This window comes from Chiloscyllium plagiosum, chromosome 26, assembly GCF_004010195.1.
Source record: "Chiloscyllium plagiosum isolate BGI_BamShark_2017 chromosome 26, ASM401019v2, whole genome shotgun sequence".
Classification (NCBI taxonomy): domain Eukaryota; kingdom Metazoa; phylum Chordata; class Chondrichthyes; order Orectolobiformes; family Hemiscylliidae; genus Chiloscyllium; species Chiloscyllium plagiosum.
In genome coordinates this window covers 38,940,015-38,963,195 of record NC_057735.1, presented here as the reverse complement: position 1 = coordinate 38,963,195, position 23,181 = coordinate 38,940,015, and the positions used below count along the sequence as shown (strand labels likewise).

The 23,181-nt window shown below is 43.7% G+C and overlaps 1 protein-coding gene across 5 annotated transcripts in view; it reads left to right on the top strand.

Annotated features, from left to right (window-relative positions):
• uhrf1bp1 (UHRF1 binding protein 1) overlaps positions 1–23,181 on the top strand; it is a 119,684-nt gene that overhangs the window by 11,980 nt on the left and 84,523 nt on the right. For all 5 annotated transcript variants that reach the window (XM_043716923.1, XM_043716921.1, XM_043716922.1 and 2 more), the window contains exon 2: positions 22,567–22,729. In XM_043716923.1, the coding sequence (XP_043572858.1) occupies positions 22,567–22,729 (163 nt within the window). The remainder of the gene's footprint in view (positions 1–22,566; positions 22,730–23,181) is intronic.

Below are 23,181 nucleotides of genomic sequence, written 5' to 3'. Positions count from 1 at the left end.
GCTGAGTCAGAGGGTTGGGACTGAGAAAAGATGGGGGCGTGGGGAAATGAGAAAGCTGGAGAAATCTGCATTCATCCCTTGTGGTTGGAGGGTTCCTTGGCGGAAGATGAGGCGCTTTTCCTCCAGGCGTCGTGTTGCCATGGTCTGGCGATGGAGGAGGCCAAGGACCTGCATGTCCTTGATGGAGTGGGAGGGGGAGTTAGTGTTCAGCCATGGGGCGGTTGGGTTAATTGGTGCGGGTGTCCCAGAGGTGTTCTGTGAAACGTTCCGCAAGTAGGCAGTCTATCTCCCCAATGTATAGGAGGCCACATCGTGTGCAGCGGATGCAGTGAATGATGTGTGTGGAGGTGCAGGTGAATTTCTGACGGATATGGAAGGATTTCTTGGGGCCTTGGAGGGAAGTGCGGACACAAGTTTTGCATTTCTTGCGGTTGCAGGGGAAGGTGCCGGGAGTGGAGGTTGGTTTGGTGGGGGGTGTAGATCTGACGAGGGAGTCACGGAGGGAGTGGTCTTTACGGAATGTTGATAGGAGTGGGGAGGGAAATATATCCTTGGTGGTGGGCTCTGTTTGGAGAATATCTTGGTTCTTAGATTTTTGCTTTTCTATGTATCACTTCCTTGGAAATTTAATCGATTCTCTAAATGCTGATCACAAGAAAAAGAAGTTAATTGTTTGCATGAAGTCTACTGCTGGAAATCACCTCAACAGTTAATTACCCTTAGACCATGCTCAAGTGTGCGCTCATGCTCTCTGTACTAGGAACCCATGTGACAGAACAAAGCAATCACTTTTAAAATCAAATGTTGGAGATTGACTGCATGTACTTCTCAGATTGTATCATGTGCTGCAGACTATCAAATTAGTTTGATACTGACTGTTGAGTTGTCTTACGTGATTTGACCATTCTGCACACTTGATCAAAACGTTTTAAGTCAATTTGAGTGCAGGAGTTACCAGAGGAGCTGTTCACTTGGAATATTTTCCATTCCAGATTTTGGTTAGTGAAGGTGATGTACCCTTGATTTGGAAAAACTAAGCCCATTGCACAACAGGTGGTGCATCTGTACAGATCAGCAAAATGAAGAGTGGTAGTACAGTACTGATAGGGGATTCTTTATTAAGTTGAGTAGATAGGCATTAGCAGCCATCAGCATAATTGCAGGATGGTGTGTTGCCTCCTGATGTTAGTCAAAGATGTCTTCAGCTGCAGAACACTCTCTTCTGTTGGAGGACTAACAACCAGAGATCATGGCTCACATTCATGATCACAATGCAGGTAGGAGTGCTTTGTCCTGAAATTGGAATTGGGAAGTTAGGTAGAAAGTTAGCAATGATGGAAATGTGTTGCTGGAAAAGCGCAGCAGGTCAGGCAGCATCTAGGGAACAGGAGAATCGACGTTTCGGGCATTAGCCCTTCTTGAAGAAGGGCTAATGCCCGAAACGTCGATTCTCCTGTTCCCTAGATGCTGCCTGACCTGCTGCGCTTTTCCAGCAACACATTTCCATCTCTGATCTCCAGCATCTGCAGACCTCACTTTCTCCTCAAAGAAAGTTAGCAAGCAAGACCTTTTTTTTTTTTACAAGTAGTAGTTTCCATAGTACTGCCCATGCCACGTGCAAGTGATTATAGGAACAGGAAGGGAAGGCTGTTGCTAACATAGCTTGAATGATGGTGTTTGCTAGATCTGTTTGAAGTCTGTCTGCTTCAGCACGGTGGTAGTGGCACTTGGCATGATGGAGGATGTTGTTGATGTGAAGACAGAATTTCCATCTCCACAAAGACTGTGTGATGGTCAGTATTATCAATACTGTTATGGGCAAATGCATCTGCAGCTGGCAGATTTTGAGGATGAAGTCAACTATGTTTTTCCCACTTGTTACATTACTCACTACCTGCTGCAGACCTAGGCTAGCAGCTCTGTCCTTGAGGACCCACCTGGCTTGATCAGTAAAGTAGCTGCTAAGCCATTCTTAATGGTTGACATCGAGAGCCCTGATGTAAAGGACATGCTGCACCCTTGATACCCTCCGTTCTTTGTTCAAGTATCTACTCTATTTTGCAGCATCCTTTTAGAGTCCTAGAGATGTATAGCATGGAAACTGCCTTTGGCACAACTTGTTCATGCTGACCAGGTATCCTAACCTAATCCAGTCCCATTTTCCAGCACCCTGCCCATATCCCTACAAACCCTTCCTATTCATATATACCCATCCAGATACCTTTTAAATGTTGTAATTGTATCAGCCTCTACCACTTTCTCTGGCAGCTGATTCCATACACTCACCACTCTGTGTGGAAAAAGTCTTGCGTACTTTTTAAATCTTTCTCCTCTGACCTTGAACTTACCCTCTAGTTTTGGACTTCTTCACCCTGGGGAAAAGACCTTGTCTATTTACCCTATCCATGCCCCTCCGATTTTATAAACCTCTAGAAGGTTATCCCTCAGCCTCTGACGCTCCAGGGAATTGAGCCCCAGTCTATTCAGTCTCTCCCTATAGTTCAGCCCTGGCAACATCCTTGTAGATCTTTTCTGAACCTGGGGCCGGGTGGGACAAATTGGATTGGGATACTTGGACGTGTTGGACCAAAGGGTCTGTTTCCATGCTGTATGTCTCTATGACTCTCTGACTCTTAAGTTTTACAACATCCTTCCTGTAGGAGGGAGGCCAGAATTGCACACAATATTCCAAAAGGGGCCTCACCAGTGTCATGTACAGCTGCAATTTGACCTCCCAACTCCTGTAATCAATGCACTGACCAATAAATAAAAGCATACCAAACACCACCTTCATTATCCTATCTGCCTGTGACTCCGTTTTCAAGGAACTATGAACCTGCACTCCAAGTTCTCTTTGTTCAGCAACACTCCCCAGGAGCTTACCATTAAGTGTATGAGTCCTGCCCTGATTGGTCTTTCCAAAATGCAGCACCTTGCATTTATCTGAATTAAACTCCATCTGCCACTCAGCCCATTGGCCCCATCTGATCAAGCTCCTGTTGTAATCTGAGGTAACCTTCTTTGCTGTCCGCTACACTTCCAATTTTGGTGTGATTTGCAAGCTTACTAACCAGAGTTCCAATTTTCACATCCAAATTATTTATATAAATGATGAAAAGCAGTGGACCCAGAATCAATTCTTGTGGCACACCATTGGTCACAGGTGCATCCTAGTTTTGTTATTGCTTTATACAAAATTCATTTATTGCCACACTTGCTATCTGCATTGGAGGAATTGTCCTGAACTCCAGTCTTAACCAAATTTTAGCTGCTCAGGATTTTTTAAAAGTCAAATTTACTCAAGTGAATTTGAGGTTGACAATATATTTTTTAGAAATATGTTTGCTGTTTGTGGGCATTTGTATAGGTAAAATCTTCTAGCTTTTCAGAATTAATGTTAAGATTTGGGTTTTATCTGGCCTCTTCCACTGAAAGGGGCAAATACTTGCTGGGTTTTTTTTGAGCATTTGTACACATTGACATAGGAGCAAGACAGTCCAACAGAGAGATTCTAAATTGCATGTAATTTTTCTTTCCAATAGTTTGATTATGGAATTTTCTGCTAAATGAGTCAAATATAATCCCTTGCCATAAGCTTCTGCTTCTTTAGTTCCTTCTGGGAAACCCTTTTTCTCCCCCTTTTGAACAACTTACTCCTCAGGTTTTGGAAGCAGCTGCTCTTTCTCTGTGAGGATCACCTCAACAAGATGCTGCAATGGAGTTGCATACTCCTGCAGAATGTGGAAGGTGAGGGTCACCGCAGCGTTTGGGAGCTGGAGCTGGATGAACTTTGGATTATTCGGGAGGCTGAGGGGTGATAGAGAGGAGTTCTAGTGAGGCAGTCACACCTGAGTTACAGGATAAAGGTAGCTTGGTGATCGTCAGGAGAGGGGAAGGGAATAGATAGCGCCGAAACCCCCTGTGGCCATCCCTCTCAAAAATAAGAATTCCTTTGTGGGTACTGTTGAGGGTGGGGGAACCTACTGGATACGTCAGCAGTCAGGTCTCTGGCACTGAGTCTGGCTCTGCGGCGAATAGGATAGTGATAAGAGATTCAGTGGTCACAAACGAGATTCCCAGATAGTATGTTGCCTCCTAGGTGGCACGGTCAGGGATGTCTTTGAACCTACAGGATTCTTTAAGGCAGGGGAGAGAGAGCAGCCAGAAGTCGTGGTACACATCGGTGCCGATGACACAGCTACATAAATGGGTAAGGACCTGAAAAGTGAATATAGGGAGTTAGATTGGAAGCTAAAAGGCAGGATGAGCAGAGCAGTAATCTCAGGATTGCTACTGGTGCCATGGGCTGGTGAGGCTAAGAATAGAGTGAGTGCAGATGAACACGTGGCTGTAGGGCTAGTGTAGGAAGGAGTGTTTCAGATATGTGGATCAGAGGGACAACTTCTGGGGAAGGTGGTACCTGGACAAGAAAGATGGGTTGCACGTGAACTGGAGACCCATCAATAACCTGTGCAGGAGGCTTGCTAGAGCTCTTACGGAGGGTTTAATCTCGTTTAGCAGGGCTTTGGGAACTGGAGATACATCTGTTAAGATAGAATAGTTCGTGAACAGCTAGGTACAGTATGCAGAGAGTCTATGAGGAGGTACAGATAACTGATAGGGCCAGGTTACAGTCCGTGTTATGGGTTGAAGTGTGTCTATTTTAATGCAAGAAGTATCAGGAATAAGGGTGAGAAATTTAGAGCATGCATCAGTACTTGGAACTATGATGTTATGGCCATTACAGAGACTTGAATATCACGGGGGCAGGGATGGTTGTTGGATATTCCAGTAATCAGATGCTTCAAAAGAAATGGGGGGTTGTGGGGGTGGGCGAGGTAAGAGACCGGGTAGTGGCAATGCCATTCAGGGATAGAATCAAAGCTGCAGAAAGGAAATTCATATAGGAGTGTTTGTCTGTAGAGTCAGAATGGGTGGAAGTCAGAAATCGGAAAGGAGCAGTCACTTTTTTTATTGTGAGTTTCATACAGACTCCCCAATAACAACAGAGACATGGAGAAGCAGATTGGGAGGCAGATTTTGGAAAGGTGCAGAAGTAACAAGGTTGTTGTCATGGGTGGCTTTAACTTGGCTAGAACCTCCTTAGTGCAAATAGTTTGGATGGAGCAGTTTTTGTTAGGTGTCCAGGAAGGATTCCTGACTCAATATGTAGATAGGCTCACTAGAGGGGTGATCATATTGGATTTGGTGCTTGGCAATGAACCAGGCCAGATGTCAGATCTCTTGTTGGGAGAGCATTTTGGTGATAGTGATCATAACTCCCTGACATTTACTATCGTCGTGGAGAGAGATAAGAGCAAATGGCATGGAAAAGTATTTAATTGGGGGTGGTAGAATTATAATGCTATTGGGCAGGAACTGGGGCACCTAAATTGGGAACAGATGTTCTCAGGAAAGTGCATGACAGAAATGTGGAGATTGTTTAGGAAGTACTTGCTGATAGCGCTGGATAGGTTTGTCCCGCTGAGGCAAGGAAGGAATGGTACGATGAAGAGCTTTGGGTGACAAGGGATGTAGAACACCCAGTCAAGAGAAAGAAAGAACTAGCTTATGGTTGAGGAGGCAAGGATCAGACAAGGCTCTAGAGAGTTAGAAGGAAGGAACTGAATGGACTTGGAGTTAGAAGGGACATAAAGCTTTAGTGATTAGGATTAAGGAAAACCCGAATGCATTCTACACTTGCGTGAGGAACACGAGGATGGCCAGAGTGAAGGTCGGGCCAATCAGGAAGACTGGAGTTAGAGGAGATAGGTGATTTGCTTAATGAATACATTGCTTCAGTGTTCACTAGTGAGAGGGACCTTATTTATGAGGACAGCGTGAACCAGGCTGATATGTTCGAACAAATTGATGTTAAGAAAGATGTGGTGAAAACTTTGAAAAACATAAGAATGGAGAAGTTCCTGGGCCAGATGGAATATACCCAAGGTTACTACAGGAAACAAAGAAAGAGATTGCTGCGCCTTTGGCCATGATCTTTGCATCCTCACTGTCCACTGGATTAGTACCAAATGATTGGAGGGTGGCAAACATTATTTCCTTGATTTAAGAAAGGGAATAGGGATAATCCTAGGAATCTGTAGTGAGCAAATTATTTTAGAAAATTCTGAGACTGGATTTATGATTATTCGGAAAATCGTAGTTTGATCAGAGATGGTCGGCATGGCTTTGTGAGGGGCCGGTCATGCCTTGCAAACCTTACTGAATTCTTTTGAGGATGTGATAAAATATGTTGTTAAAGGTAGAACAGGATGTGTTGATAAGGTTTCCCATGGTAGGCTTATTCAGAAAGTAAGGAGGCATGGGATATAGGAAAATTTGGCTTTCTGCATACAGAAAGGGTTGGCCCACAAGACCCAGGGTGGTAGTAGATGGGAAGTATTCAGTCTGGAGCTCAGTGACTAGTGGTGTTCTGCAGGGATCTATTCGGGGACCTCTGCTTTCTGTGATTTTTATAAAAGACTTGGATAAGGAATTGGAAGGATGGGTTAGTAAGTTTGCTGATGACACGAATGTTGATGGAGTTATGGATAGTGTGGAGGGCTGTTGTAGGTTGCAATGGGACATTGACAGAATGCAGAACTAGCTGAGAAGTGGCAGATGGAGTTCAGCCTGGACAAGTGTGAAGTGATTCATTTTGGAAGGTCGAATTTGAATGCAGATTATTGGGTTAAAGGCAGGATTCTTGGTAGTGTGGAGGAACAGCAGGATCTTTGGGTCCATGTCCACAGATCCCTCAAAGTTGCCACCCAAGTTGATAGGGTTGTGAAGAAGTAGTATGGTGTGTTGGCGTTCATTAGCAGAGGGGTTTGAGTTTAAGAGCAGTGAGGTTGTGATGCTATAGCGCCTTGGTTAGACCACACTTGAAATATTGTGTTCATTTCTGGTTGCCTTTATTATAGGAAGAATGTGGAAGCTTTAGAAAGGGTGCAGAGGAGATTTACCAAGATGCTGTCTGGACTGGAGGGCATGCCTGATGAAGAAAAGTTGAAGGAGTTAGGGCTGCTCTCATTGGAGCAAAGAAGATGAGAGGCGACTTGGTAGAGTTGTACAAGATGATGAGAGGCGTAGATAGTGAATTGTCAGAGACTTTTCCCAGGGCAGAAATGGCTATCACAAAGGGGCATAATTTTAAGGTGATTGGTGGAAGGGTGAGGGCAGATGTCAGAGATTGTCTCTTTACACAGAGAGGTGGGTGCGTGGAATGCACTGCCAGCGGTGGTAGTCGAGTCAGATACACTAGGGACATTTTAAGCAACTCTTAGATTGGCACATGAATGATAGTAAAATTAAGGTTATGTCGGTTTGTTTGATCTTAGAGTAGGATAAAAGATCAACATTACATCAAGGGCAGAACAGTACAGGCTGTTCTATCACCTCATGTATGGACACAATCTGCTGACACAAGTTAGAGCACATCCTGCTCTTGCAGACTCCTGCTCTTGAGGTTATGCTCACGAAGCCAAATGTGGTTTTGAGGTTTGCTAGATGTGGTTGTTCTGGCTCTCCACACCCCGAATGTGACAGGGGACTTATTTCTGAACGACGATTAATTTGGGTTGAGTCTGCTGATGTGGTTAGAGGCATGCTGGGTTTTACTGGGTGACTGTTGGTTTTCTTCTGCTTGGTTGTCGAACTTGGTTATCACTTTTGTTTTGCCTGAGGACTTGTGTCTTTTGGGTTTGTTAGTCTTGTGAGCAATGCAGGCAGATCACATAGTAAAGTAGCATAGATAGTAAATAATAGGTAAACAGCAGCAAAAACAAAAACACAGGTACAGATGAATGCTAAGAGTTTGAGAGTCCATTTGGTATTCTAACAACAGTAGAGTAGGAACTGATTGGAAACCGGCTTGTGTGTTCAGGTTTCTACCTTTCTGTAGAAAAACATTGCCAGGGTGGGATGGATCTTTGCGAATGCTGACGGCCTTTCCTTGACAGTGGGCCTGGTAGATGGATTCTATAGATGGGAGGTTGGCCTTTGTGATTGTCTGGGCGGACGTCACCACTCTCTGTAACCGTCTCCAATCTTGAATGGTACAGTTGCTATCCAAGTAGTGATCTATCCAGAAGAATGCTCTCTCGATGGTGCACCTATAAAAGTTGGCAAGGGTATTTGCCGTCATGCCAAACTTCCTCAGCTGCCTGAGGACGAAGAGACGTTGTTGGGCCTTTTTAACCAGTATGTCCGCATGAAGAGTCCAAGAAAGCTTGTTGCAGATGCCCACTCCCAGGGGCATGATACTCTCCATTCGTTCCACTTCTGTGCTTTAATTTGTAGGGGAGCATGAGCAGTGTCCTGCCGAAAGTCACTAATGAGTTCCTTGGTTTTGTTGGCATTGAGAGCTAGGTTGTTCTCAGTGCACCATTTTTCCAGGTCTACCACCTCCCATCTGTAGTCTGTTTTGTCGAATATGGTGGTGTCATCAGCGAACTTGTAAATAGCATTAGTCTGGTATTTGGTGACACAATCATGGGTATACAGTGCGTACTCAGCCCCCTACTGTACTCGCCCCTGGGGGGCTCCAGTGTTGAGGATGAAATATTGTCCCCAGTCTTCACTGTGGCCTGTGGGTCAGGAAACTGAGGATCCAGTTGCAGAGAGTGGGTCTTAGTCTGAGATCACTAAGTTTAGTAATCAGTCTCAAGGGGATAATAGTGTTGAAGGCTGAACTGTAGTCAGTGAGTAGGATTCTTACATAGCTGTTCGTGGAGTCAAGGTGTTCTCTGGAGGAGTGATGGGTAAGTGATATAGCATCTGAGATGGATCTCTTGGAGTACGTCAAGAGTTTTGGGGGGGCTGGAGTTGATTCATGTCATGACCAGCCTTTCAAAGTACTTCATGACCACTGAAGTTAGGGCCACTGGGTGGTAGTCATTGAGACATGCTGAATGAGCCGCCTTAGGGACAGAGATGATGTTGAGCCTCTTGAAACAGGCAGGCACAGTGGCCTCCCGCAGGGAGAGGTTGAAGATGTCCGAGAAGACCTCTGCCATGCTCTGAGTACACAACCTGGTACTCTGTCTGGTCCCATTGATTTCCTTGGATTCACGTGAAGGAAAACCGATCTGACCTCTGAAGTCAGTGTTGGGATAGGTTCGTCAGGACTTGTCGGAATAGATGTTACCTCTCCACAGAAATTCTGCTCAAACCGAGCATAGAAGGCGTTGAGACGATCTGGGAGGGATATGTCATCGTCTGCCACCTTGCACAGTCTCTTTTTAAAACCTGTGATGTCATTCAGTTCTTGCCATAGTCACTGGTTGTATGTCTGGGTCTCTAGTTTGGATCGGTATTGGTCCTTGGTTGTCTTAATGACTCTGGGAAGGTCATACTTGAGTGGGTCTCCTGATCTGAAGGCCTCACGCCTGTTTTTTTAGCAAGTTCTGTATGTCCTGATTCATCCAGGGTTTCCTATTGGGGAACACCCAGATTGACTTCCTTGGTATGCAGTCCTCCACACACTTGGTGGTAAAGTATGTGAAGGTAGTGGCGTACTCATTCAAGGTACCTGCGGACTGTTTGAATATGGCCCAATCATCCGACTCAAAACAGCACCGGAGTTGATCCTCTGCCTCCTTGGACCAACACTGGACCTGTATCCATGACAGGATCTCCTGCTTGAGCTTTTGCCTGTAAGCCAGAAGAAAAAAACACACCATTGTGGTCGGAGTTCCTGAAATGAGGGTGTGGGATGGAGCGGTAGACATCTTTCACAATGGTGTAGCAGTCTAAAATATTCGGGCCCCTGGTGGGGCTGGTAATGTTCTGGAGGTACTTGAGCAACACTTTCCTTAGATTGGCTTGATTGTAGTTACCAGTTACAATAAACAAGGCCTCGGGGTATTCCGTCTCCAGAGTGTTCGTGGTGGAGTACAGCGTATCCAGAGCTTCCTCTACCTTTGCTTGTGGTGGTATGTACACAGCAGTTAGTATAGCAGCGGTAAATTCCTGTGGTAGATAGAAGGGTCAACATTTGATGGTGAGGAATTCCAGGTTTGAGAAGAATGGCTGCCCAGGGTTGCAATGTCCGTGCACCACAAGCTGATTAAAAAGCAAACCCCTCCACCCTTTGTCTTACCCGAGGACAACTGTCAACCTGAAGTGCACAGTCTGATTTGGAATCTTCTTGGCATGGTTGGTTGCAATGTCTTTAGGGATTCATCATCCTTGCATTATCCCTACTCTCTGAAGCGTGCTATCCACATGTCCCTGGACGTAAGATTGGAGCCTATACTTGAACTAGTTGCAGGGCTTCCCAAGCCTCTGCAACAGTCTCCAGGCTTATTGTTTCATTGATGTTTCCTTGTGGGCTTGATTAGCTTAATATCTTTTTTAACCATTGGAAACTAGACGAATGTTTTTAATATTGGGTGATTGTTACAGAAGTAGTCTTGGCTCCATACGGTCTCCGGGGTCAGAATCTTCTCTAGACTGTGTAATCAGGGGTCTGAAACAGGCTTGATTCTGTTTTGGTTTTGGGTTAACTGTCTTGAATGTAACAATTTAATTGCAAATGCAAAATGTTTGAATCATTGTTCCTCTATGGAGAGTCGTTACCTTGTAATTGCACTCTGTGACACAAAGCTAGTCCTTTTTTCTCTAAAAGCTGTTCCTTGGCTCAAGGCGACTCTGTCTTGATTTTTTTTTCAGAGGGGCAGTAAACCGGCCGGGCTCCGATCAGTCTGTTTTGATACTGAGATGAAAAGGATTTTGAGGCCTTTTGTTTATATGTAAACAAAGAGACCTTGGGCCGAAGTGGTCATGTTTTAGTAGTGACTGTATAATGAAAGGGGTTTTAGTTCAGTCTTGAACTGGTGAGAAGTTCAACGGGGAGCTGTGTTCCATTTATATTGGTGTTTAAAGGGGTTTTAGGACTTGTGTATAGAGACAGAGTTCTGGAGGCATTCTTCATTCTTTTTTTGTGTTTCATTGTGTAATTGTGTGAATAATCTTTTCTTTTTAAAATCTAATAGTCAACCTCGCTAACTTGTGGCCTGGGACTGCCTGCTTAACAATGTTTTGAGTGGTCTGGTCATGCGTACTGTTAGTTTTTGTCTTTCTCACATCTTATTGCGACCTCTTGCTGCTTCCATCCAATAAAATATTTGCTTGCACAGCTTCATTGCCAGTTCTTGGAAAGTGGTTGTAATGAGATTTCGAAGTTGTGCATATATTGCCCTGCTTTAGGCACTTTGTTTCAAATGAGACATTAAAACAAGCATTCTACCCTTTTTTTGGTAATACGATCTCATTCTGCTTCGAAAAACGCGGATCTGTACGTTGTTGTAAGTATTACATTGACTTTAAATTGCTTCTGAATCCAGAGATCATGAAGGCAGACGTTCCCTAAATACTCCATGAATTACCCATGTAATCACTGTAATTAATAATGGAAAGAGCTGACATGACAAGTGCCAATGTAATCTGTTTAATCTAGGTAAGAAAAATGAATTTGTATTTATTTAACATCTTTTATGGCCCACAGAAATTCCCAAGTACCTGACAACCAATGTATTCTGGCTGTAATATAGAGAAGTAATAACTTGACCAAGAATTGAATCATTCCAGCCTTAAGACAGTAAACCAATGGTATTAACTGTCTGTCATAAAGCCTTGTTTTTGCTTCTCTTTGCCTCCAAATGCTCATATTGCAATGTGACAGTTGTCTTTTTTTCACCCTCAAATTTTGTCATTGCCACCCAACTGTGTACAGGTCGTCCTCATCCATTTGATAGTCCATCAATATGATTTGAAGACTACGAATAATTGTTAAGCAAGATTTTAAAATTTGCTGTTTTTTTTTCTTTTGAGCTGTCAGAATTCATCCTTCACCTTGGTTTCTGTGATATCTCTTGGATGGTGCTGCTGCCTTCTGATTTTGTTACTATCAATTCTAATGGTAATGATACATTGCCTGCCATAGTTTACCTCGCTGATGGTGGTGTGGATCAGTTAGTCTGGATCTAATAATGATGATCCTTCACATTTAATATTTCTTGAGATTGACATTTTAAAGGATTGTTGGTTTATTTCAAGTTATTTTTTGGAAATGCAATGGTCTGGTTTCCTGAGAGATAAATGAAAGTTCACTGTGGGCAATGCGTATCTTTTGCATCTAGATTTCACAGGATTTATATGACTGGTGGAAGCTACTTTGGGTTGTTTGGATTAGGGGCTGATTTTAGAAAGTGCTTGTTTTATCTCATTCAGTTAGAGAGGAACCTGTTTGGCCACATGTCTCTTTGCTGAATAGAAAATCCTGTTGTGTTCAGAGTGAAACCTATGTGTTCCTTTTTTTTTGGTAAGTGCATGGAAAATTTCTTATGGTGGCATTTCCTGAGCAAACTGTCTGCAAGACATGCAAAATAACCCACCTCATATGACGAATGGCAACTACATGTGACAGAGAATTCAAGCAACACACTGAACATTGTATACGTTTGATCCCGCTTCCATCCAGAATCATCAGCAATCGCTTCCTTATCATTGTCGACAGTGTTGACGAGGAGACAATAAAGTTTTGATGAATTTCACTGGAAAGCCAGCCTTTGACAGGGTCTCCCACAATACTTCTTGAATGCCTGAGTCAAAAGCCTTGGTCAAATCAATTAAGGCCACGCAGAGTGGTTGGTATTCTTGTCATTTCTCTTGGAGTTGCCAACCAATAAAAATCACGTTCGTGGTTCCACAGTTTGGTTAGATGTCACACTGGCATTTAAAGAAAGATTTTTCTCACAAACTGGGAGAAGATGCCTAGCCAGGATTCAGATGGTGATCTTCCTGGCGATGGACAGTCGGGAGTTTCTTTTGGTATCCCAGTTCATGTTTATCTCCCTTCTTTTGAAGATGGTGGCGATGACAGCATAGCTGAGATTGACAGGGATTTTGTTTTCCAAGATTTTCAGGCACAGCTGATGGAGATGTTATGTATGTTCTGCTCCTCCTACTTTAAAATCTTTGTTGGAATCCCCTTGACTCTTGTGGCTTTTCTATTCTTCGTATGTCTATTGGCAGCTTCAACTTCTGCCTCACTAGGTAAAAGTCCATGATAAACTTTTGGGAGTTGGGGATTCCCTCAAACATGTCTTCATTGAACATGACATCACAGTTTGAGTTCTTTTTGACATGTTCTCTGTTTATTCGCTGTCGCCCCCTCTCCTGTCGCCCCCTGTGCCGTAGAGCCATATAGCACGGAAACACACCCTTTGGTCCAACTCATGCATACTGGCCAGGTTTCCCAAATTAAACTAGTCCCATTTTGCCTGCTATATGCTACTAAACCTTTCCTATTCATGTATCTGTCCAATGACTTTTAAATATTGCAACTATACCTGCATCTGCCACTTCCTCTAGCAGTTCTTTCCATTTACGCACCACCATTTGTGTGAAACAGTTGTCCTGCAGGTTGCTATTTAAATCTTTGTGTCCCTATGTTGCCTTAGTGACAAGCAAGAAAACCCCAGGGGCTCTCCAGCAAGAGGTTTCAGCTCCTTAATGCTGAATTCACCAAATGTCCTTAATTTTTCCTAGTTCTTCTTTGTAGATTTGTCTTTGTTTGATGAGATGGCCTCCTTACCAGCAAATCCATGTCATTTTGCCAGGCACAGATCTTTTCTCCTCTTGTCTGTCATGTTCTTGCATGATGTGGTCATTGTGTCATCAAACCGGTCTTGGGGTTTTCTGGCCTTGTCGGTAATGTGATTATGTCTGTCTACAGCATTTTCCAGATTTTTCTCCACTCCATTTAAACTAACTTTTTGGAGCTTTTGGGGAAGACCTTTTTTTTGGAAGTTTGCTAGTCTGCTTGGCTCTTAAGACATTCAACATTGAGCTTTTTTCTGAAGTGTTGCATTCATCTTCAGCTTCCACTGGTGGTATTGGTGGTATTTGAGAAGTGGATGAGCTGGTACTCTGTCCAACAATCATCAACACTGGTCATCGCTTTGGTAGTGATATTCTTTTGGTGTCTGGATTTAATGATATTGCCAGATTTTGTCAAGGGATAGTAGTTGTGGTGTGCCAATATCCAAGGTTTCTGGTTACAACACCAATGGCTTGATTTATGTAAAGGAGACCTGGAACTGTTTGGAGGCCAGAGTTGCAAGTAGCTGATGAGGAGAGAAGGAGAGGTGAAGTGAGAGCTGCCAGGAATGGTGAGTTTTCCCACATTAAAAGAGGTGCGAGGGAGGAGCGAAGGGCTTCTGGGAAGTCATATATTTGTGTGGTTGCGTTACCCAAAACACTACTCTGGTAGTGTCTCCCACCCATCCTCCCCCTCCTAACCGAAATAAAAGACCTGTGCGCTAGATTGATAAGGTAACGAGTTTTTTAAAAATTTTTTTCCAACAGTCTCTTTGGGAATTTAGAATAGTGGGAATGGAGGTTAGGGCAGTTGAATGTTCCTCCTGCAGAATGTGGGAGGTAAGGGTCACCACTAGTGTCCCTGCTGACTACATCTGCGGGGCGTGCAGCCAACTCCAGCTCCGCAAACCACGTTAGGGAACTAGAGCTAGAGCTGGATGAACTTTGGATCATTTGGGAGGTAGAGGGGGTTATTGAGAGGAGTTACAGGGAGGTAGTCACTTCTCAGGTACAAGAAAAAGGCAAATGGGTTACAGTCAGGGGACAGAAAGGGAACCGGCAGGCAGTGCAGGGATCCCCTGTGGCCATTCCCCTCAACAATAAATATACCATTTTGGATACTGTTGGGAGGGGCTGACTTACCAGGGGAAAGCAGTGGGGTACAGGGCTCTGGCACAAAGTCTGTCCCTGCTGCTCAGAAGGGAAGGGGGAAGAGGAGCAGAGCAGTAGTCATTGGGGACTCTATAGGGAGAAAGTGAGGTCTGCAGATGCTGGAGATCAGAGCTGGAAATGTGTTGCTGGAAAAGCGCAGCAGGTCAGGCAGCATCCAGGGAACAGGAGAATCGACGTTTCGGGCATAAGCCCTTCTTCAGGGGACTCTAGTTAGGGGGACAGATAGGAGGTTCTGTGGGGACGAGAGAGACTCACAGTTGGTGTGTTGCCTCCCAGATGCCAGGGTTCGTGATGTCTCTGATCGTGTTTTTGGGATTCTTAAGGGGGAGGGGGACCAGCCCCAAATCGTGGTCCACATAGGCACCAACGACATAGGTAGGACGAGAGATGGGGATTTAAGTTAGAAATTCAGGGAGCTAGGATGGAAGCTTAGAGCTAGGACAAACAAAGTTGTCTCTGGTTTGTTGCCCATGCCACGTGCTAGTGAGGCAAGGAATAGGGAGAGAGAGGAGTTGAACACGTGGCCACAGGGATGGTGCAGGAGGGAGGGTTTTGGATTCTTGGATAATTGGGGCTCTTTCTCGGGTAGGTGGGACCTCTACAAGCAGGATGGTTTTCATCTGAACCAGACGGGTACCAATATCCTGGGGGGGAAATTCGCTAAGGCTATTGGTGTGGGTTTAAACTAATCCAGCAGGGAGATGGGAACCAAAATTGTAGTTCGAGTACAGAAAAGGTTGAGAGTGGGGAGGTCCAAAATCAAGTTTCAGGGATGCAAGATGGCACTGGCAAGCAAGACGTTGGTTTGGAGTGTGTCTACTTCAATGCCAGGAGCATCCGGAATAAGGTAGGTGAACTTGCAGCATGGGTTGGTACCTGGAACTTCGATGTTGTGGCCATTTCAGAGACATGGTTAGAGCAAGGACAGGAATGGTTGTTTCAGGTTCCAGGATTTAGATATTTCAGTAAGAACAGAGAAGATGGTAAAACAGGGGGAGGTGTGGCATTGTTGGTCAAGGACAGTATTATAGTTGCAGAAAGAATGTTTGGGGACTCGTCAACTGAAGTAGTATGGGCTGAAGTTAGAAACAGGAAAGAAGAGGTCACCCTGTTGGGAGTTTTCTATAGGCCTCCGAATAGTTCCAGAGGTGTAGAGGAAAGGATAGCAAAGATGATTCTCGATAGGAGTGAGAGAGACAGGGTAGTTGTCATGGGGGACTTCAACTTTCCAAGTGTTGACTGGGAACACTATACTACGAGTACTATAGATAGGTCAGTTTTTGTCCAGTGCAGGAGGGCGTCCTGACACAGTATGTAGACAGGCCAACAAGGGGCGAAGCCACATGAGATTTGGTACTGGGTAATGAGCCCGGCCAGGTGTTAGACTTAGAAGTCGGTGAGCACTTTGGTGATAGTGATTACAATTCTGTTAAGTTTACTTTAGTGATAGAAAGGGATAGGTGTATACCACTGGGCAAGAGTTACAGCTGGGGGAAAGGCAATTATGATGCGATTAGGCAAGATTTAGAAAGCATAGGATGGGGAAGGAAACTGCAGGGGATAGGCACATTGGAAATGTCGAGCTTATTCAAGGAAAAGCTACTGTGTGTCCTAGATAAGTATGTACCTGTCAGGCAGGGAGGAAGCTGTATAGCGCGGGAGCCGTGGTTTACGAAGGAAGTGGAATCTCTGGTCAAGGGGAAGAAGAAGGCTTATGTTTGGATGAGATGTGAAGGCTCAGTTAGGGCGCTTGAGGGTTACAAGGTAGCCAGGAAAGACCTAAAGAAAGAGCTCAGAAGAGCCAGGAGGAGACATGAGAAGTTGTTGGTGGATAGGATCAGGGTAAACCCTAAGGCTTTCGATGGGTATTTAAGGAATAAAAGAATGACGAGAGTAAGATTAGGGCCAATCAAGGATAGTAGTGGGGCGTTGTGTGTGGAGTCAGAGGAGATGGGGAAGCACTAAATGAATATTTTTCAACAGTATTCACTGTAGAAAATAACAGTATTATCGAGGAGATTACTGAGGTACAGGCTGCTCGACTAGGTGTGATTGAGGTTCACAGGGAAGAGGTATTAGAAATCCTGCAGAGTGTGAAAATAGATAAGTCCCCTGGGCCGGATGGGATTTATCCTAGGATCCTCTTGGAAGCCAGAGAGGAGATTGCCGAGCCTTTGGCATTGATCTTTAAATCGTCATTGTCTACAGGAATAGTGCCAGAAGACTGGAGGATAGCAAATGTGGTTCCGCTGTTCAAGAAGGGGAGTAGAGACAATCCTGGTAATTATAGACCAGTGAGCCTCACTTCAGTTGTTGGCAAAGTATTGGAAAAGTTTATAAGAGAGAGGATTTATAATCATCTAGAAAAGAATAATTTGATTAGGGATAGTCAGCACGTTTTTGTGAAGGGTAGGTCGTGCCTCACAAACCTTACTGAGTTCTTTGAGAAAGTGACCAAACAGGTAGATGAGAGTAAACTGGTTGGTGTGGTATATATGGATTTCAGCAAGGCGTTCGATAAGGTTCCCCACCGTAGGCTATTGTACAAAATGTGGAGGAATGGGGCTGTGGGAGATATAGCAGTTTGGATCAGTAATTGGCTTGCTGAAAGAAGACAGAGAGTGGTGGTTGATGGGAAATGTTCATCCTGGAGTCCAGTTACCAGTGGCGTACCGCAAGCATCGGTGTTAAGTCCGCTGCTGTTTGTCATTTTTATAAACGACCTGGATGAGGGCATAGAAGGGTAGGTTAGTAAATTTGCAGACGACGCTAAGGTCGGTGGAGTTGTGGATAGTGACGAAGGATGTTGTAGGTTACAGAGAGACATAGATAAGCTGCAGAGGTGGGCTGAGAGGTGGAAAATGGAGTTTAATGTGGACAAATATGAGGTGATTCACTTTGGTCGGAGTAACCGGAGTGTAAAGTACTGGGCTAATGGTAAGCTTCTTGGTAGTGTAGATGAGCAGAGAGACCTCGGTGTCCAGGTACACAGATCCTTGAAAGTTGCCACCCAGGTTGACAGGGTTGTCGAGAAGGCATACAGTGTTTTAGCTTTTATTAATAGAGGGATCGAGTTCCGGAACCATGAGGTTATGCTACAGCTGTACAAAACTCGAGTGCGGCCGCACTTGGAATATTGTGTACAGTTCTGGTTACCGCATTATAAGAAGAATGTGGAAGCTTTGGAAAGAGTGCAGAGGAGATTTACTAGGATGTTACCTGGTAGGGAGGGAAGGTCTTACGAGGAAAGGCTGAGGGACTTGAGGCTGTTTTCTTTGGAGAGAAGACGGTTGAGAGGTGACTTAATAGAGACATATAAGATAATCAGAGGGTTAGATCGGGTGGACAGGGAGAGCCTTTTTCCAAATATGGTGACAGCTAGCACGAGGGCACATAGCTTTAAATTGAGGGGTGATAGATATAGGACAGATGTCAGAGGTAGTTTCTTTCCTTAGAGTAGTAAGGGTATGGAATGCTTTGCCTGCAACAGTAGTAGATTTGCCAATTTAAGTCGTCATTGGACAAGCATATGGGCGTGCGTGGAATAGTGTAGGTTAGATGGGCTTCAGATTGGTATGACAGGTCGGTGCAACATCGAGGGCCGAAGGGCCTGTACTGCGCTGTAATGTTCTATGTTCTATTACACACAATTTCCAGAACTATTTATGTGTCATAGATGTTTGTTTTGAAATTCTAATTGGGATCAAGTTGGTTCAGGGGCATGTTGATGTGCTGATTAGTTGAGGTTGTGTGGAACAAAGTGAGTTAATATAGCAGCTTTTGTATCAATTTGGATTTCGGAGCAAATGAAGTAGTGTGAGAAACCTATAGTTCTCAATGATTGCTTTTTGCAATGTACGTTTCTCACAATGTTAGCAGAATTGCTACCTATGTACTAGGTACTTCTGAGGTCAGCTCAGATGCTTTTTTTAAAAAAAATCCTCATTTGACTCATAAAGGGAAGATGTTGCTGAACTTTAAAAAGGTTCAGAAAAGATTTACAAGGATGTTGCCAGGGTTGGAGGGTTTGAGCTATAGGGAGAGGTTAAATAGGCTGGGGCTGTTTTCCCTGGAGTGTCAGAGGCTGAGGGTTGACGTTATAGAGGTTTATAAAATCATGAGGGGCATGGATAGCATAAATAGATAAGGTCTTTTCCCTGGAGTGGGCAAGTCCATAACTAGAGGGCATGGATTTAAGGTGAGGTGGGAAGGAGATGAAAGGGACCTAAGGGGCAACCTTTTCACGCAGAAGGTGGTGCATATATGGAATGAGCTGTCAGAGGATGTGGTGGAAGCTGGTACAATTACAACTTTTAAAAGGCATCTGGATGGCTATATAAATAGGAAGGGTTGAGAGAGATATGGGCCAAGGGGTAGCAAATGGGATTGGATTACTTCAGGATATTTGGTTGGCATGAACAATTTGGTCCAATGGGTCTGGTTCTGCGCTGGACATCTCTTTGACTTGTCTGATCTGATCGCGTGGTCATTTGTGGTAGATAAGTGGTTCCTCATTTTTTGTGATCTACAGGAAGGCCATGCCCCTAACTCCTGCAGATGCTGAGGATTTTGGTGTTCACTTCCTGGATCGATTTGAATTGTCGCTAAAATAGTTGATCTTAACCAGAACTGTTCAAATTCCTTCTGGAAGCTGTTTTAAGCATTGGAAAGCAACTTTTCAACTTTGTTATGGCTGTTTTATCTGAGGATTTAGAATTAGCTCCATTACTTAGGTTCTCATTGATTACTGATCATCTAACATTTGGACAGTTCAGACTGAGTACAAGACGTGATGACTCTCAAACCCACCCTTGTTTGATTCCATCAGTCTAGTCCAGTGAGCAAAGATTGTCATTACACTGAGTGAGATGTCAGCTGCAGGATTTTCAGCATTAATTTGCCGTCCGTGAAGGATGATGTTTCAGACTGAGAATAATCTGACCAGAGCCAAACTGTCAATAATGGGCCCTTAATTGAAATAAAGGTGGTTGCTGGGTACGCTTGTGACTAACACCCGCGTGCACTGTTGACAAAGGTTTCCAGTCTTTCATAATGCTGTACTTGGTACAGAGTAAACAGGGAATGTATTCTCCAAGACAAATCAGCATGCTAATAGCATTAAGCTCTTAGAATGTCGATACCTGATTGCATGGCATGTTAAATGCTACAGAAGTTCTTTTTTGTTTTGGAGAAATGTTTCTAATTTGTCAACTCCGTTTCATACTTATAATTGGTTGAAATAAACAATTCATTGATTTGCAGTTCAAGATTGATTGCTGAGTCATAGACATTTACAGCACGGAAACAGACCCTTCAGTCCAACTCATCCACGCTGACCAGATATCCCAACCCATTCTGGTTTCACCTGCCAGCAACTGGCCCATATCCCTCCAAACCTTTCCTACTCCTATAGCCTGCAATTGTACTAGCCTTCACCACTTCCTTTGGCAGCTCATTCCATACGCTTACCACCATCTGCATGAAAAAGTTGCCCCTCAGGTCTCTCTCATATATTTCCTCTCTCCCTAAATCTTTTCCCTCTAGTTCTGGATTTGTCCACCCCATGGAAAAGATATTGTCTATTTATCCTATTCATGCCCCTCATGATTTTATGAACCTCTATAAGGTCACCCTTCAGCCTCTGATGCTCCAGAGAAAACAGCCCCAGCCTATTCAACCTCTCCCTGTAGCTCAAATTCTTCAACCCTGGCAACATCCTTGTCAATCTTTTCTGAACCCTTTCAAGTTTCACAACATCTTTCCAATAGGAAGGAGACCAGAATTGCACGCAATATTCCAATAGTGGCCTGACCAATGACCTGTACAGCTGCAACATGACCCCCCCAACTCCTGTACTCCACACTCTGACCAATAAAGGAAAGCATACCAAATGCCTCCTTCACTATCCTATCTACCTCTGGTCCCAGTCTATGTTTGGAAAGTTAAAATTTCCTACCATAACTATCCTATTATTCTTGCAGATAACCGATATCTCCTTACAAATCTCAATTTCCCTCTGACTATAAGGGGGTCTATAATACAATCCCAATAAGGTGATCATCTTTCTTATTTCTCAGTTCAACCCAAATAACTTCCCTGAATGTATTTCCAGGAATATCCTTCCTCAGTACAACTGCAATGCTATTCCTTCTCAAAAACACCACTCCCCTTCCCCCTGCCTCCCTTTCTGTCCTTCCTGTAGCATTTGTATCCTGGAACGTTAAACTGCCACTCCTGTCCATCCCTGAGCCATGTTTCTGTAATTGCGATGGTATCCCAGTCCCATGTCCCTAACCATGCCCTGAGTTCATCTGCCGTCCCTGTTAAGGCCTCTTGCATTGAAATAAATGCAGTTTAATTTATCAGTCCGACCTTGTTCTCTGCTTTGTCCCTGCCTGCCCTGACTGTTTGACTCTCTTTTCTCAACTGTACCAGACTCAGATTGATCTCTTTGCTCACATCACTTTTGTCAACAAACTGCAATAGGATTAAATTCATAACAAAACTTCTGCACAGAACAAATCTGAATTCCTATTTAAATTTAAAGTGCTAAGAAGAATTTGCTAGTATTTTTTAATTCACTTTCTGGGAGGGAAGTGGTGACTGCAAAAGAAAAACATTTCTTTCCACTTTGAAATTGAATTCCAGAGTTTGACAATGATGTGGGTTAAATTTTACACTTTTGTGCAGACTGGGAAATTGTCTTGTCTTCAGGAAATGGTTAAGGAGTTGAAGCCATATTGTATAGCTGCTTAATGCCATTACCCACCATATCTCATCTCAGAAATATAATCTCGCTCCTTCTCTACCTCTCTCCCTGCTTACTTCCCACCTTGCCTCCTTAACAGGCTTGACAGGGTAGATGCTGACATTGTTACCTTCCTGGGAGAACCCAGAATCGGAGGACATTCTTGTAATGAGGGGGTGCGAATTTAAGATTGAGATAAGGAGGAATTTTTTTTCTGAAGGTTGTAAGCCTTTGAATTCATTGTCACAGGGAACTGGGGCAGGCAGAGTCTGAGTGTATATTAAGGCTGAGACAAGTTCATGATTTGGTAGAGAAATTAAGGGTAATGGGGAAAGGGCAGCAAAGTGGATGCCAGAAATGCCAGATCATCAGTGATCCCACTGAATAGTAGAGCAGGTTTGATGGACCAAACCAGCTACTCCACTCCCTATTTATGGTCTAAGATTGAACAGGGGAAATGCAGAAAGGATATTCCCAATGAATGAAGAAATCAAAACCAAGAATCTCCAGTCTTAAGGATGCAGGGGAGGGTATTTAGGACTGAAATGAGAAATTTCTTAACCCAGAGAGTGGAGAGCCTGTGGTGTTCTCTGCCATATAAATTGGTTGAGGCCAAAAATTCAATGTTTCATTGAGTTAGTTATACTTGGGGCTAAAGGCATCAAAGGATATGGTGAGAAAGTGGAAATAATGTACAGGGTTTGATCAGCCATGATCACATTGAATGGTGGAGCAGGCTTGCATGGCCAACTTTTACTTCAGTTTTCTATGTTTGCATGTTAAATGCCCATCTAACCTCCAAGCTTGCTATCAGCCAGAGCAGAATTTTCATTTCATGGCTTTGTGGTTTTTTAAAATTTCCTCCAAGGTTTTTTCCCCTCTCACTTTATCCATCCCTTCCATGTCGATTTTCTTAATGTGTGAACAATGCTACTGAAATATTCTCATATTTCTTTTGGAAGTGGATGTTTTAAATAATAGACTAGAATATTTTAGAGTTCTCAAAACCGTTAAAGTAATAGCTGAAATTCATATTTCAGGTTTACAAAGAATCTCTCACCTGACAAAATCAATGTAAGTACACTAAAAGGAGAAGGTCAGCTGACAAACCTGGAACTGGATGAGGAAGTGCTGCAAAATGTGCTGGATCTGCCCACTTGGCTGGCTATTACCAGGGTATACTGCAACAGGGCAGCTATTAGAGTAAGTAGAGCATATTCAGGCCTTTACTTAGCTTGGTGTCAGTATTGTGCTACAACAATGCATGTTCCAAAGAACATGATCCACTAAGTTTCTTGGCAGAGTAGGGAGAGATGGGAAGTAAATTTTAGTATGATACCATTCTCAAAGTATGTGTTCATTTCTGCTGTACACCAGGAAACTGAACTTACTCTTAGCATCAAGTAACATGGATTTGTCATGTGGTTTCACATGGACTTGAAGCTATTTTGAAGTAGTTGCGGAACATTGCAGACCATAGGGTGAGCAGTGTGATGAAGTCAAGAACATCTTGGGACTGTTTTGAGCGTTAAACATTTTAATGATGTGTTCCTTACTGTAAGTAAGTTGACCAATCATCGCTTCTTCATTGAATAGTTTTATTTTGGTCATAAATAATTGTGTTTAATTAGGAATCTTGGTTTTTTTTTGGTTTA